This window comes from Rousettus aegyptiacus, unplaced genomic scaffold (assembly GCF_014176215.1).
Source record: "Rousettus aegyptiacus isolate mRouAeg1 unplaced genomic scaffold, mRouAeg1.p scaffold_m13_p_16, whole genome shotgun sequence".
Lineage (NCBI taxonomy): Eukaryota > Metazoa > Chordata > Mammalia > Chiroptera > Pteropodidae > Rousettus > Rousettus aegyptiacus.
The window spans coordinates 32,771,657-32,788,447 of NW_023416291.1; the positions used below are offsets into that span (position 1 = coordinate 32,771,657).

General features: G+C 53.2%; 1 protein-coding gene and 1 pseudogene across 4 annotated transcripts; one reads left to right on the forward strand and one right to left on the reverse strand.

Annotated features, from left to right (window-relative positions):
• The first annotated feature begins 788 nt into the window (after positions 1–788).
• On the forward strand, positions 789–14,397 carry ELAVL3 (ELAV like RNA binding protein 3). 4 transcript variants are annotated; one of them, XM_036233691.1, is made up of 7 exons: positions 789–1,232; positions 7,049–7,268; positions 7,524–7,627; positions 11,159–11,312; positions 11,474–11,699; positions 12,440–12,478; positions 13,958–14,397. In XM_036233691.1, the coding sequence occupies exons 1-7, from the start codon at positions 1,224–1,226 to the stop codon at positions 14,307–14,309; spliced, it is 1,104 nt and encodes a 367-aa protein (XP_036089584.1). In that variant the 5' UTR covers positions 789–1,223; the 3' UTR covers positions 14,310–14,397. The 4 variants fall into 4 exon arrangements, with proteins under 4 accessions (XP_036089584.1, XP_036089583.1, XP_036089586.1 ...); XM_036233690.1 differs by having other exon boundaries at positions 850–1,232; positions 6,955–7,268; XM_036233693.1 differs by having other exon boundaries at positions 850–1,232; positions 6,955–7,268; positions 13,979–14,397.
• On the reverse strand, positions 9,400–9,518 carry LOC118612533 (annotated as a pseudogene).
• Positions 14,398–16,791: the final 2,394 nt, after the last annotated feature.

The window sequence follows — 16,791 nt, forward strand, 5'->3', positions numbered from 1 at the left end:
GGTGGATGCGCCACCCCCCCATACCCTTAGTAGTAGCCAGGTCCCCCCAGCAGAGAAGGAGAATGACTCTGCAAGCAGGCCAATCACAAGCTGAGAAAGCCAGGACGTTTAAAGGTAGATCTGCCCACCCCAAGTTTATAGGGCCCGAGAAGGTCCAGTGGTTTCCCAGGACTGCAGGGTGCCAGGGGGTTTGTTTAGAACCCTAAACCCCAAACCTCTTTACCCCCTTCTCAGCAATGCCGAGTGCCCGCCCCTGCACTGTGGGTTGCAAGTCCTCACCTTTTGAACCCTAGAAACACAGGGTCCCACTTCTTTCTGCAGACAAACTAGGAATCCTGTAATCCCCATCTTCCTCCTTTGATCTTGGAGGACCACGCCTAGTCCCCGCAAATCTGGGGACCCAGGCCTCTGCCCATTTAGGCCTTGGTTTCTTGTCCCTTTCTAGTCCTCTCGGTGGACAGCACTTTGGAAAGTCGTACAATCGGGCTACGATAACTTCGCTCCTTCAACTCCGAGTGCTGGACAGAGGAGAGCCTGCCCTGTCTTCCGGCCAGAAAGCCCTCCGCAAAAGGAGGGCCAAGACAGGAAACAAACTGCTAGGGCAAAAGGGCCCGAATCTGGCGACAGGAGTCCCCAGGAAGCGAGTCCGCGCCAGCGCGAGCTCGCTTCCACCTGCCGCGCCGTCGGGCGCCGCGAAGAGGTGGGGCTCAGTTGCTGCAGCCAATAAACGACGCCGGCGCTGGCAGCTGCTGATATAAAGGGCTGGGGGCGGCGGCGGCGCGGCCCAGATCGCGGAGCGCGCAGCGCGGGCCAGAGGGTGGGAGGGAGGGCGGGCGAGGGTACAGGACTAACCACCCGGAACCGGACCGGCCGGGCTGAGGGGCGGCGGCGAAAAGCAAAGCGCCGCGATCTCTGTCGAGAAACGCATTCTCCCTGGGCCCCGCAGGGCCGCGCAGGGAGCATTCTCACTACCACGCCCGTTCCCTCTTACCATCCCCTGGCGTCCGCAGACCACCCTGGGGCTCGGTTATCCGCGTGCGCGTCCCCGGGCTTAGGCCCGTCTCCGGCCCTCGAGGGAGCCACCGCCTTCACCAACACCTCTGCAGCGGCCGCGCCAGAGGCCTCTCAGGCAGAACCCCGGCGTGAGCATCGAGCGTCCCCCAAGGAGTGCACGATCCCCGGAGCCACCCTCAACACGGACCGCGCCCGCCGGGCACACAAGAATGGTCACTGTAGGTATTCCCCTGCCGCTGAGAGAGAATCTGGTTGGGAAAGGGTTAGGTACAGGCTTCGCGGAAATGGATTGGTGGTGGTGGTGGGGGGGTAGGACCAGGCCTAGCTAGGCCCAGGTTGGGGGGGTGGGGTAGGACAGAGCCTCGGAGCCTGAGAATGGGCAGAGCTGCGCCCAGAGTGTTGAGGGCGTTTACAGTCTTGTCCGACAGGCCTTAGAGAGTTGAGCTGAGATTCAGGGGGCATCTTATGGCGCCCTGGGAGCGATATTGCCCCTTTCCAGCAGGCCTGATGGGGGAGGGGCCGCGGCGGAGGAGGCTACCTCCTCCATCCAGGCCCGGACCCCGCAGGCCGCCCAGGCAAACGCAGGGCTCCAGTCACTGATGCTGGGCCAGGACAAGGAGGCAAGGCGTCCCCGAGAGCCCCGGAGAAGCGGGTGGCGTCGGATCGCGCACCCGGGGCCAGAACCGGGCGTCTTGTCCTCGAGCCTGTCGACCTTGCGGCAAGCGGGGAGGGAAGAGGAGGGGGCGCGCCTGGAGGCCCCGCGGGCCCGCCGCCGCGTCCCTTTGTTTCTCCCCGCTTCTTCGCGGGCCGTAGCATCGCGCGGGCGCCTCAGGCTGCGGGGAGGGGGAGGGGAGAAAACCCACGGGGAGGGCCGCTTCCCGGTTTCTGGCCCCAGTCCCCCGAGGGATAGGGTAAGAGGCTCAGACAGGCCCCTTAGGCCATGTCCAGGCGCCCCACCCCGCCAAGGTTCTGGGCCGCGGGGTGACCTTGAGCGTGCCTGCCCGCCCGCGCCACTCGCCCTGCTCCCGGTACTTTCAGCAATCACCGAGCTGGTCAGCTCCCCAGCGCGCGACCACGCCCGGCCTGACCACGCCCTACCCCGCCCATCTAGGCCCCGCCCCTAGGGCCCCATGGGGCCTGCCTCGCCCGAGTCCTCGGATTTCCACTCGGCAGCCGGGGCACCTCCCGGGGGCGGTGCTGGCCAGTGCTAGCCCCACCCCGGCTCCTCCCCCGCCCCCACCTCGCGACTCCACTCCCCACTCCCCGCGCCATCGCGCGTCCTTTGTCTGGTTCCGGCTCTTGGGCCTCCTTCTTCTGCTCTTCTAGTCTCCCGGTTCTGTATGTGTGTGTCTCTGTACACTGTGTCTCTTTCCGGGCCTCTTTATTCAGTCGTGGAGAGCTCAGTGGGTGGGGGATGCTCAGCACTCCCTCCTGGATCCTGGGACCCGCCCACCTGGCTCTGAGAAATAAGGCCCGACAGGCCATAATTTTCTGCTGTGTGACCTCAAGCCAGTCCCTTCTCCTCTCTGGGCCTCACCCTGTTCACCCAGGTCCAGGAATGTGAGTGTGGCTTCCTGAGGACCCTCAAAATCCCTACAAAATCCAGCATCCATTCCTCTGATCTATTCCCTCCTTTGAAAAAGGGAAACAGATGTACAAAGAGGAGAGGGTGTGGTCAGAGGTCACAGGAGGGCCTTGGAGGCTTGGTTACTCCAATGGAGGGCACTCAAGGCAGACACACACCATGGAGACAGGCTGAGAGGTAGTAAAGGGATAAATAGAGACAGTGAGGGCCCTGCACAGAGGAAGAAGGACCTGGAAGTGGGAGGCTCAGAACCACGTGGTGGCCCAGCCTTACCATACATAGCCACTCAATGCCCTATTGTCGCTAGTTTCCAGGCACCTGTCACTGTGACTGGGGCCAGGGGTCGCAGCTGGGGGCCAAGGGGGTCAGACAGTGGAGGTGTGTTCACTGTAAAATCCATATGTCAGGTGTATGTGCAGTGTTGGAGAAAGAGTAAGAGAGAAGGAGGGGGAGACGGGTTCAGAGGGGGAGATAAACAGGAGAAAGAAAGATGTGGGGAAAGAGAAACAGAAAGAGGAACAGATCCAGAGGAAGAGCTGGAGAGTGGGAGGGAAGGTGTCCCAGTGTCATCTGCCTTTTTATCTAAGGCCCTCCACCCCTCTGACTTCACCCCTCCATCCCTGCCCTGGGACAGCCCTCAAAGGTCCCTGTGATCCCTGTGTCATCCCAGGTCATATATTGGCTGTGACTGGAGCAGGGTGGGTGTGACCTCCACCAATCTGATCCCCATTATAGGCTCAGCCGGCTCAGCCGTGGAGGAAACAGAGGCGACACTGATCCCACTAAGCTCCGAAACAGATGGGAGGGAAATGGGGTAGTGGTAAGATTAGTAGACTGGGGCTCAAGATCCCAAATAGGAACACCCCAATCACCTCAACCCTCTCCAAGATGAGGACAGCATTTGTGGTTAGGGGAGCCTATAACCTTGTAGTCTCTGCAGTCATCTGATCAGGAGTCAAACCCTGACTGCATCACCACCACTTCCCCCTGTCACTCTTGGCAATTCACAAATCCTTCTGTCCCTTAGTTTTTTCATCTGAGAAATGGAGAAATCTCCAGCTTTCTGTGTGGCTGTGGAAAGTCAGTGAAAACTTATCACATACTCAGTGCCTGGCTGACACATAGTAGGGGTTCCAAAGCCGGAATCTGGTGTGTCCCAAAGCAGGGATGTATACTGCTGAATACTTATCAGGCTCCCATAGCAGACATTTCAATCTACCACAGAACTCTTGCTGAGCCTAGACAGGAATTCAGAATCCATCTCTATACATGGGGGAACTCTGCACCTTTAATGGAGGGACGGAGACCCAGAGAGGCAATGTGAGTGTCAGAGGACACACAGTGAGGAGGGGGAAGCCAGCAGTTGGCACATGGTGGCACCCAGTAAATATTTGTTGAATTGAATGAGTAGCAAGCTCAGGCAACACAGTGGGTTTATACATAGATAGATGCCCGGGACATGGTGCAGAGTGGGTGATCAGCGTCACTCGACTGTTACTATTGACCTTTTCATTAGGAAAATAAGCTCTGGAGTCCAAACCCTGAATCTAAATTCTTGGTCCACCATTTGCCCACTGCCAAACCTTGTGCAAATCCCTACCCCTTCACTGAGACTCAGTTTCCTCATGTTAAATAACATTCGACATTGGGAGAATTGCCAGGAAATTCTCACATGAAGAACTTTGGCATGTAGCACACGCTCAATACATGGCCATGTTATTAGTAAATTATTAACATTAGGAGATGGGATGTAGATCCATGGAGGGTGCATTACTGCAGTACTACAGACATCGCTAGTCATCCCAGTGCATGTTTGTGCTCAGCCCAGGTGTAACTTTAGAATAATCCTGCAGGCAGCCCCCTAGATAGCCAATCTCAGCCCATTGAGATGCGGGGGAGTGACCCTCTGTGTCATCCTTTTAATAAGAATAAATGGAAACAAAGCAGAGGCCTAAAGAAGAGCTAAGATTGTCTCTAAAGACACACAACTCTAAGATGGCAGAGCTGCCTCCAATGCATCGGCCACAGTCATTAAAAACAACTCCGAAGTCTGACACAAACAGGTTTGAAATGGAGTTCCCCATTTATATCACCCAACATCTGTGAGCTCAGTTTCCTCACTCGTAAAATGGAGAATGTGTTGCTGTCTTTCAAGATTGTTGAGAGAAATACGTGAAATTGTGCCTTGAAGCACTTTGCACAGTGCCTGGCACATGATAGATGCTCAATGGAGTGGGAAAATTATTAATAGCAGGATTATGAGGCAGAAATAGTTGATGTGACATACCTGTTTTCACTTTTTGTGGCCGTGCTCTTGAAAGATATGGCTAACTGATCCCAGAACGCTTTTCAATTGCACCCATATGCGGCTTTAGATCCTTCTCCAGGCCACTGTGCCAGTAATTTGGAGTTTGCAGCAAAGTAGAACAGAGACTCAGAAGTGTTAAGTAGCATACCTGAGGACACGAAACTGGGAAATATGAAAGCCAGCACTAGGTTGACAGTGAAAGTTGGAAATACAGACTCCGGATCAGAAAAGCTCATGTGCAAATCCCTATTCCACCATTTTGTGGGCTGCATTGATTGTCGGTAATTTTTCAAACATCTCTGAATCTAACTTTCTTCATCTGTTGTTAGCTCAGGCTTCTATAACAAAATACCATAAGCTGGGTGGCTTAAACAACAGACATTTATTTCTCATAGTTCTGGAGTCTGGGAAGTCCAATATCAAGGTACCAATTGATTTGGTTCCTGGTGAGAGCTCTCTTCCTGGTTTGCAGAAAGCTGTCTCCTTGCTGTATCCTCACATGTGGAGAGAGAGACCTCTCTCCTGTCCCTTTTTATAAAGTCATGGATACCATTCATGGGGGCTCCACCCTCATGACCTTATCACCTTCCAGAGGCTCCACTTCCAAGCACCATAGCATTAAGGGTTAAGATTCAACATATGAATTTGGAGCAGGACACAGGCATTTAGTCCGTAGCATCTGTTAAGCGGGGGCGGGGGGGGGAGGGGATAAAACCCTCTTCTTTTTAGGGCCGTTGTAAATCAGAAAAGAAAAGTTGCCTGTAGAGGGCTTTGCTCTGTGCCTGGCATATAGGGAACAATATTTGGAAACAATTATAGTATTGTATTTTGGGTCAGGGATAGCTGAGATGATGTGTACCTGCGGACTCTAATTCTTTGGCCACAGTAGACATTGCTAATCTATCCCAAAGGTCTTTCCTGCTGAAACTAGATGCGATTTCAAATCCTTTCTAATTCATCCCTCTAGGAAGACCATACCAATCAATCTGAGTTTTCAGGTGAGGGCAACCTATTTGCCAACCTGCCATAAGAAAAGACCTAAGGAAATGCTGCTACTTTACCTTCCCATGCTGATGACAGACAACACCAATCAGTCCAGCACTGTTTCCTTCTGAGCCTAGATATGCCTTTAAAATTATTCTCAGCATGGCCCTTAGATGTAAAATAGATGTAGACTGTATTTGAAAGTTATTAAGAGAGTAGATATAAAAAGTTATCACAAGAAAAAAAATTATAACTATGTGAGGTGATGATGTTAACTAGACTTATTGTGATCATTTTGCAAATATACAAATATCAAATTATTGAGTTGTACACCTGAAACTAATATAATGTTATATGTCAGTTATCTCAATTTAAAAAATAAATGTGGAAAAGAACATTAAAAGAACAATAAAACTCAACATCCCTTCTTTTTAAAAAAATATCTTGTTAGGATACTAGGAATAAAATTAAACATTCTTAAGCTGATAAAAGCCATTTTACAAAAAACCTGTAAAAGCAAAGATCATATTTAGCTATGAAATGTTTAAAGTGTTTCCTTTAATGTCAAGAATAAGTAAGGTACATCATATTGTAGTCCCTGCAATAAGACAAGAAAAATAAATAACAGGTATAGATTGGAGATAAAGAAATAAAATAGTTATTATTCATAGGTGTTATTATACATTTAAAAAATAGCTCATGGAAAAACTGGAGGAGGAGGTAAATGCCTAGTGGGAAAATTATGCATAAAGCAAAAGAACACATTTGGGATAGGAATTATCTTTGGTAGGAAGAGGGACGTACATAGGAAGGGACATGAGAGGGCTTCAAAGCTAATAAAAATGTTATATTTCTTATTATGAAGACAAAAGTGTTTATTGTAGTATTCTGAAAACTCACAGGTTGGTTTTAGGAAAACAGGCAAACATATACAAAGGAGCATGTAAGGCATGTATATATGGAATTTTTCATAGTAAAATTATGTTAAGTGCTTTGCTCAGTGCTCAAGGAGTGGAAAAGAGACTAATACGTTGTCCTCTCCCCATGTTCGTGCCCATGTCAGACACGACTGATCTGTCACCACCAAGCCCCTGCTTATTCCTCTGGTCCCTGATGTGGGGACTGGGCCGTGAGCGGGTATGGCCTGTTGTCTCCAGCAGATACTCGGGGCCATGGAGTCTCAGGTGGCGGGGGGCCCGGCCGGCCCGGCCCTGCCCAATGGGCCACTCCTTGGTACAAATGGAGCCACTGATGACAGCAAGACCAATCTCATTGTCAACTACCTGCCCCAGAATATGACCCAGGATGAGTTCAAGAGTCTCTTCGGGAGCATTGGTGACATTGAGTCCTGCAAGTTGGTTCGAGACAAGATCACAGGTGTGGCTGCTGGCAGATGGGGTGGGGGGGACAGAGGTGGTAGCTTCAGGAATACAGGTGTAATGGGGACAGGTGGGACTCTGAGGGATCTGAGCTGTGATGGAGAGACAAGTATGACTTCAGATGGGAGGTATTGGGAGCAGGTGGGACTCTGGGGTCTAAGGTGTCCTGGAGGTGGTCAGCCTCTCAGGCCTGGGTCTGGGAGGACACTGGCAGATCTGGGGAGGTAGGTCATTGTCCTGGTCCTGCCCACAGGGCAGAGCCTCGGCTATGGGTTTGTGAACTACTCTGACCCCAACGACGCAGACAAAGCCATCAACACCCTCAATGGCCTCAAACTGCAGACGAAGACCATCAAGGTTGGTGCCCTTATTCCCCTGTGCCACCATCTCCCTGTTAGTGCCCATCCTGACTGTCCCTATTTCCCTTTTATTACTGCCCACCGGGATACCCCCTTAACTGCCACCCATCCTCCTCCATGGCTCATCACCCGAGGGCTTCAAAGCTCTCCCCCAAGGCTTCCTGGCTGCTCCCTTTCCTGGGAGCCAATTGCTCTTCCTCTCTGAACCTCAGTTTCCTCATTTGTCAATGGGGAGAATATCAGCCTCACATTCTGTGCCAGCTCAAGGAGGTACCCACCCCACGAGCAGGGCAATAGGAGAGAGTGACTAGGGTCCTGTGGGCAGCCCCTTCCGTGCCTTTGTCATGGAAATAGGGGAGGGGTGGGGCCCATCTGCCATCTGGAACCTAATTAGGATCCAGGAGGGTGGGATTAGGGGTGAGCCCCTCCCCTACCTTTGTGTGATGCCCCTCCCCTCTCAGCAGCTGCAGCTGGGACCTGGGAGCAGGTTCCCTGGGGCGGGGGGGGGGGGGGGGGGAGGGGGGGATTGCCATGGAAACCCCTCTTTCTAGGTTCACCTGGGGGTGTCTGGCTCCACCCCACAAATCTGCTCTTGAACCCTGGGGGAAGCTCGGCTGAGGGGATGCCCATCTGGCTCCCAGTTCACTGTGGGAACAGAGGTTCAGGAATCTCTTCCTTCCCCTGATGCGAGAGCAAGGTCATGACCTGATGGGTCCCTCTATGGCCAACTAGACCCAGAAGCCCAGTGAGGTTTCTAGTGATGAACTGTGAACTCTAAGGCCCAGGAGACCGCTGTGTGCACGTGATGTGGCCAGCATGTGTATGAGAGAGAGAGAGAGAGAGAGAGAGAGAGAGAGAGAGTGAGTGTGTGTGTGTGTGTGTGGCCCTAGGCTATGAGACGGTGTTTGTGGGACACCATGGCTATGTGAGTATCTGTCATCACATGGGTCCAGCTATTATAGACTTTAGGTGTGCCACTTATGTCTGTGGTACATAGTATTTATTTGACAGGTGCTTTGTCACACACTGCAACTTTGGCTGTGACCTGGTGGGGCTGCGTGGGTGTGTCTGGCCGTAAAAGGGTTTTATGTATCATGGTGAAGTTGTGTGAGTGAGTCTACCTGTGCCTTGTTCAGGGTGTGTGGTGGTATGACAGGTGTGTGCGATTCTTACTGTGATTATCCAAGATCCCCAGAGTTGCCATGGGTATGGCCAAGACCTTGTGTCACCCTCCTGTGGGGTAGTCACCATGGCTGTGCAGCAGGTGGCATGGTGTAGCCATGTATGTGTGTGTCTACTTGGGTGGCTGTGTTTTATAGTCAATACCAACTGCGTGTTCCAGCAGATTCCACCCAAAGTATTTCCAGCTGACCATTGTGCAACAGGCCCCGTCCTGGTGAGGAAATGAGGAAACTGGGTCAGCTCACATCGTGGAAGGACAGGAAAGGCCCCTGAAGACCTACTCTGTGCCTCAGATAGCCCCCAACCCCAAACACCTACGAGGAGCTCAGGGTCCCCTTCCTGTCATGCCCAACTTCAATCCATCAAGTTCTCACCACCTCAAAGCTCACAGACCTGTGGGGGAGAGTGAAATGGTCAAATACACAGCTGTGATTTTTTAATTATTACAGAAATAATAGCAGCTGGTGTGTTTTCTTTTTTTCTGGAGGACCCCAGGTGTGCATAATGGCATTAATTAGAATCCCCTTACCCCCATCCCAAGAGCATCCCCAGCCCAATTTGTTAGTTGTTGTTGTTGTTGTTTTTTAATGCCTACAGCATCTGGTAGTCCTAGGTGGTCTCCCATCCAAGTACTAACCAGGCCCGACCCTGCTTAGCTTCCGAGATCAGATGCGATCGGGCACGTTCAGGGTGGAATGGCCATGGACTTCATTTTATTAGTTTTTTAATTAGTCATTTTTAATGAAGTAACATGTGAGGACAACTCACAGTCCCAAACGAAAGCCAGACCCTCGATGAAAACCACTGTCTACCTAGAGGTTAATTTAGAAGATAGAAAATAGACATGGGCAGAAATAAGGGGTAAAGGAGCTCATGACACCCCCGCCCCACCCCCGCCAACTTTAAGTTACCCTGTTAGCATTGGAGTGGGCCTTCCAGTCCATGCTTCCAGGACATTGATCTATCATGCAATGAAATGGGTCACACAATACCTGCTGCTCTGTAAGTGGACTTTTCCTTCTCCCACTTTACAATAGTCATCACTGTTTTGGGGAAATCAATACCCACATCCACCCTTTTTTAAACAGCTGCAGAGATTTCATTGTTGGGCTGGACCACAATGACATGAATCAGACAAGCATATCACGTGGGCAGGGGTGGGCACCTGGTTCAGATAGGAGAGAACAGGGAGGGCATTTCAACCAAGACTAAGAGAAGAAAAGAGGAAGAGAGTTCCAGGCAGAGGGAACAGCCAGTGCAAAGTCCATGAGGCAGGACCATGCCTGCTGTTTGGGGAACGAGAAAGGCCCATGTGACTGGAACACAGCAGTTGAGGGAGGAGTGGAGGTAAGGAGAGGGTGGTGATAGGACAGGTCATGTAGGGCCTTGTGGGCCATGGGAAGGACTTGAACTCTGAGGAAGGTGGGAACCACTGAGGAATCTGAACAGAGGGATGTGACTTGGCTCAGATGTGCACAGGTGCCCTCTGGCTGCTGTCGGGGCAACAACCTGTGAGGGGCGAGAGTGGGATGGGGGACCAGGCTAAGACTGCTGTACTGGTCAGGGTGAGAAAGGGTGGGTGCTGAGCTGGAGTAGGGAGATGAAAATGGGGAGAAGCACACAGATTCTGGATAATGAGGAAGGTAGGCCGACATGATTGATGGTGGATTAGATGTGGATGCGAAAGAGAAGCGTCAAGGATTGCTGAGCCTGGGTCCTGAGCACCTAGGAGGACAGAGCTGCCATTACTGAGTCTGGGCAACTAGGGGCAGTCAGGAGCCAGATGCAGCTATGCTGAGTGTGCCCCCAGTGAAGGCCCCCTCAAGGGGTGCCCGGAGGCAGGTATCACGTGAATGTGGAGCTTGGGAGCCAGGCCCATGCTGGGGATGGACATTTGGGAGTTGTCAGGGTTGAGCCAGTGGCTAAAGACCTTAGTGAGCTTCAGGGTCTCAGTGTAGTTGGGAAAAGAAGGGGCCAGCGTCCCAGGCTCACTTTCCAAGGGAGTGGGAAGCATCAATGTTGATCAGATGTCCAGTGTGAGAGCATGAGCTGGGGAAACAAGAGTCCCCAGGGAGAGGTATGCCCCTAGAGGTGTGACTCCTTTGACCTTCTCAGATGGCAAGTCTCTCATCACTCTATGCAGGCAGGGCCATGGCCACATCGTCCCAGCCATGACCATGTCCTCTTCCCCAAGCCCTAGTCAGCTGCACCCATGGCAACTGCTCAAGATATATTTGTTGAGTGAACAGATGAGGCATTTCTGTGACTCAGTGGTGGTTCAAATGTGGCATCTCTTCATCTGTGAAATGGGTCTTCCCTCACACCTGTCCGCCTGACCCTTCCCAAGGTGTCCTATGCCAGACCCAGCTCTGCATCCATCCGGGATGCCAACCTGTATGTCAGTGGGCTCCCCAAGACCATGAGCCAGAAGGAAATGGAGCAACTCTTCTCCCAATACGGCCGCATCATCACTTCCCGCATCCTGGTGGACCAGGTCACAGGTCAAGCCACTGGCGAGGGTGCACTTGGTGGGGCGCTGGGCGGAGGCACCAAGGTGGGACCAAAACGGAGATAAGGGGAATGGCAAGGCAAGAAGCAGGGGAGCAGGAGGAGGTCACATGGGAGGGAGCAGGGTCCTCATGACACCCTCACCCCCCGGCAGGAGTGTCTCGCGGTGTGGGGTTCATCCGCTTCGACAAGAGGATTGAGGCCGAGGAGGCCATCAAAGGACTGAATGGGCAGAAGCCGCTGGGCGCAGCCGAGCCCATCACAGTCAAGTTCGCCAACAACCCGAGTCAGAAGACGGGGCAGGCCCTGCTCACTCACCTTTACCAGTCATCGGCCCGGCGCTATGCAGGTCCTCTGCACCATCAGACGCAGCGCTTCCGGTGAGGCCCCAGGCACTCCAGACCTCCAGGCCACTTGCAGCTGCCCTCCCTGAACCCCATTCCTGCAGGGCGGGGGGACCCGGATGCCAGGGTACCCACATACTGGGGCTGCTGCGGGCAGCAAAGGGGAAATGTGGGGGTCTGTTGGGTGCTGAGGCCAGGCCCTGATATATAGCAGGCACGCAATGCACTACAAGTGGCATTATCAATGTTCAGAGTTTAGAATCACCTGATCGGGTCCATCTCTTGACTTCCCCCCTACCCTGGCTCCAGTTGTCTGTACCTCGGTTTCATCACACACATTTCATGAGTGTTTACTGTGTACCAGGCACACTCACTTATTTTGCACAACAACCATGAGAACACAGCTTGTCTTGTCCCCATTTGACAGATGGGGACCCTGAGGCTCAGAGAGGTGTCACGTGCCCAGCCCAGGCACTGTGGTGAAGAGACTTGAACTTTTCCTTCTGGGGACCCAAGCCCTGTAGGGTGGGGGCAGGCGAATGGGGCCAGGCTGCCGGAGAGGGAGGACAGGGACTCGGCAGAGCAGGCAAGAGGCGGTGCTGGAGTGACCACGGTCCGTGCCAGGCGCTGTCCAGCCGGGCGGGGTGCGGGCAGCGGGGGCAGGGCTGATGCTGCTAGCCTGCAGGGTTGGGGGCAGGGAGGGCAGGCTGGCTGGCCAGTATCACAGCCAGGAGCATGCCTGAAGGCTACCAGTGACCACCCCTTCTGCTCCACAGGCTGGACAATTTGCTCAACATGGCCTACGGAGTCAAGAGGTAACAGTGCCCCACGTTGCTGCCCCTAGCCCCTCGCTGTCCATCCTCAGACCCTTACTCTGTTGGACATCTTCCCTGCCTCATCCCCAGCACTGTCAGCTTAGTCATGTCTGTCCCTGTCAGGGTGTAGCATGTTCATGAAGAGATTTGGGGGCCGCAGAGCCTAGTAAATGCCTACAAAGAGCCATCACACTGCCCATAACCCTGTCTGGCCCAGTGAAAGGTGAGCACTGCTGCCCAGGTCACAGCAGTGCCCCCTGGTTCCCACATTAAGTCTGAGTTCCACCTGCCACTATTGGTTGTCTTTGCTCTGGGTCACAGACCACCCCTTGCTCCCTGTAGTCAGGGATGGACCTTAGGCCCCTGTGACGCTGTCCACATCCCTGACCTATGAAGGCTCGTGTTCATTGCATCACAAGCTGTTGAGCGCATGCTGAGTGCCAGGCACTCGGCTTGAGGCTGGGGACCCAGCGTGGCCCAGCCACACTTGGTCCTTCATGTTGATGAAACAATACCGAGCACAGTGCTTGGCACATAGCGAGCGCTCAATAAAAGGTAGCTGCTCTTATAATTATTGTTACTGTTATTAATTATCTCAGTCTAGTGGGAAAGGAGACAGATGAACAGTGATCGGGGGCACAAGGGGTAACGGTGATCCAGTGGGGACCCCTGACTCATCTGAGGTGACAGAGCAGAAGCAGGGTTCTTGGCAGCAGCAATGGCCTATACAAAGGCCCAGAGGAGGGAGTAAGCAGTTAGTCCCAAGAGCTCTAACTGAGTGATTTAGGCCCTGGGGGTCCCTGCCCAGTCAAATGGAGACCCCGTGTCTACTGTGTGCTAGGAGTTGTTCTGGGCTAGGACACCACAGGGAACAAAACCTTTTAGGGAAGAGGGAGCTGATAATAAATAACCGATTTAAATAGAAAAAAGCCAAAGAAGGGCAGAGAGAAGAGGTGGCCATGTTATGGGTCAGAGGAGGTTGCCTGAGAAAGTGACAATTGTGCTGAGCCATGAATAACGGAAGGGAGGCACTTAAATGGCTACGCCCACTTCCCAGCACTGCACTTCCCCGGTGGGCCTCCGGCCATGTGGCCAGGTGGCCAGTGGGGCAAATGGGATGTGGCTGAGGCCAGGTCAGAGTGTGCTTAGAGTTGGGGCAAGGACAAGAGCAATGTGGGGAAGTGGTCAGGTTCAACAGGACCAAGGATCAGGTAGGGCCAGAGGTCATGGGATCAGGGCTCACTTCAGGGCTCAGGGCAGGATCACGGGTAAGGGATGGTCAGAGATCAGGAGACCACAGGTCAGGATGGAGACTGGGGGCTGGTGCCTCAGAGTGGGTGAGGTTTAAGTTGAGGTTATAGTTGGAGGCTCCCAAGGTCCAGGCACAGTCAGAGGTCATGTCAGAGTCATGTCACAGGGTCACAGTAGGTTGGGGGCGTGCTGGGGGTGAGGGCAGAGCCCGCGTGACCCCCAAAGTAGTCCCCTGTCGCTCATCGCCAGGTTCTCGCCCATCGCCATCGACGGCATGAGCGGCCTGGCGGGCGTGGGCCTGTCAGGAGGTGCGACAGGCGCTGGTTGGTGCATCTTTGTGTATAACCTGTCTCCGGAGGCGGACGAGAGCGTGCTGTGGCAGCTGTTCGGGCCCTTCGGGGCAGTCACCAATGTCAAGGTCATCCGCGACTTCACCACCAACAAGTGCAAGGGCTTCGGCTTTGTCACCATGACCAACTATGATGAGGCGGCCATGGCCATCGCCAGCCTCAATGGCTACCGCCTGGGTGAGCGCGTGCTGCAGGTGTCCTTCAAGACCAGCAAACAGCACAAGGCCTGAGCTGCGGCCGCCTTCCCCACCCTCCCCGGGCAGCAGAGAGAGAGAGAGAGAGAGAGAGAGAGACAGAGAGAGAGAGAGAGAGAGAGAGAGAGACAGAGAGAGAGACAGAGAGAGACAGAGAGAGAGAGAGAGAGAGAGAGAGAGAGAGAGAGAGAGAGAGAGAGAGAGAGAGAAGGGGCCCGAGAGAGACAGCACAGGCAGACGGACAGCACGAAGCCCCGCACCCCTGCGGGAGCCACAGGGTGAGCACTCGGGCTGGGAGGGTCTGCAAGGAATGGGGGGTGCCTGGGGTCCCCCATCCCATCCTCTTGCCCCCACCCCAGGCTGGGCTGTTCACTCTCTCGTCTTGGTTTTGTTCATGGAGATGGTTTTTGTTTCTTTTTTCGGCTAAAAAGAAAACAGATGTGCCCCCACCCCACCCTCAACCACCCTCCATGGGATGGCTGTTGGGGAAGTGCTGGGGGTACCCTCCAGGCCTCCCCAATGCCGAGGTGAGCCCGAGTGGGGGACAGAACAGGTTTAAAAATCCCCAACAAAGCTAAACATGAGAGGGCTGTGAGCATCCCTGGCCCAGAGCCCCTCAGTGGAGTATGAGGAGCAGGGAGAGGGGCTGGAAACAAACAAAATGAAAAAAAAAAGGGGGGGGGTGGGAGGGAAAGAAAATTTCTATTTTTGTAAAAAGGGAAAAAAGACCTCGTGGAGAATTTTTACTGGGGATTCTTGAACTTGAAAAAAAAAAAAAGACAAAAAAAAGAAAATATTTTGACAGGCTATGTTTACCAACTGGGGCAAAGACAGGGAGCGGGGGCAAAGGCTTAGGGGCTGGGAGGGCACGGGGCCACAGAGAGAAACAGCCATGCAGGGGCACACACACACACCCCCAACAGGGACTGACAAACATAGAACAGCACTTACAGACCCAGACGCACACCCTGGAAACGTTTAGGAACTAGGCCAAATTCAGATACGAAGACAAACATAGGTAAAACACAAGAGGCTGAGGTATGGGGCCACATAATTGTGGCGGCAATTGAACATGGACATGGACAAAGGTGGCCACAGGTGGCTGTGGACATGGCCACACATGGACGTGCAAACATTTCCATGTGTGTACATGCTGATGTGAAAGTGGAGACATACATTTGGACACACAAATCTAGACACCCAGTCACAGAGAAACAGAGACACAACACCCAGGAACACACAGACCTGCTGCCCATAGCACCCCTCAGGCCCAGGTGAGAGGTCCCAGTCCAGACCCCAGACCAGTCTGCTTCCTCTGGCCAGGCCAGCCACCCCTCCCCCTGGCACACGGCCCTGCTCACCCTTGCCCCGGGTTCTCTGCGGAGCTCCCCTAGCTCATCAGTGGTCCCTGCCGCCCATGGACACAGGCGTGTACACACAGCATCCACGCATCCAGACACACAATACCTCGTTCATTTTTGGCGTCATGGTGGGCTGGAGGCAGCATCCCCCCCCCAACACTTGAGGCCAAAGGACCCCTTGTCCCTGGGGCTTAGCCTTCCTCGGCCCAGGCCCTGGACCCAATGGGAGGTGGGGCTCTGAGCCTCCCCGGCAGCAAGTTCCCCACCAGGCCCATCGTGGACGGGCCTAGGGCCCCGCCCTGCATTCCCTTCCTGTCCACTAGTCACCCCCTTTCAGTTTATTGGGTTTTTCTGTCTTTCCAGGTGAGTTGAGGGCAGTGGACGCAGCCCCTTTCCCAAACCCCAGTCCTGGCTTCTGTCTGGAACTTCTGTCCCCCTAGTTTTCATTCTTTGTAACAGAAAATTCCAACAGAAGCCAAAGGCAAGAGCCCATGGGAGCCCTCGTACCCCCTCCCCGCCCCCTCAGTGGGCCTAGTCAGAACTGAGAATCGCAAACCCTGATTTTAGATTCAGTTGACCTTCCTCCAGTGTCCTTGCTTTGGTGTCCGGCCATGGCCCCATCTGACTGCCCAGCTCTCTCTCCCCCACCCCTCCCCGGTGTTTGTTATTAAACGTCTGTGGAGCTTCTGCTGCAAGGAACAAAAAGAAAAAAAAAATCAAAAAAGCAACAAAAAAAAAAAAAACAAAGAGAAGAGGAAAACAGCGACAAAAAAAGGAAGAAAAAACACACAGAAGAGATTTTTTAAAAAAGGAAAAAAAACCAACCAGACATAAACTGGCATCAGTTAACTTTCTTGTACTTTTTTGCCGAATTTAGCTTCTTGTAGTTTTAACTTATTGCTATGTTAACTATTTATTCTTGTTGCCCTGTAAGGACATTTGTGTATATTTCTGTTCCTTCATCCAGTTTGCAAGTTTAAAGGAACCACGATGTTCTCTTTGTTTCTTTAAGTTTTGCCGAGATGTGGTTATGCCTAATTTATTTATAAAAGGGGAAGTAAAATCATTAAAGTAATAATTATTAATAACAGTAACGGTAGCCAAGTGGCACCGGGGGCACGTGCGCTCTGCGGGGCAGTCCCCCGCGTGGCCAGCGA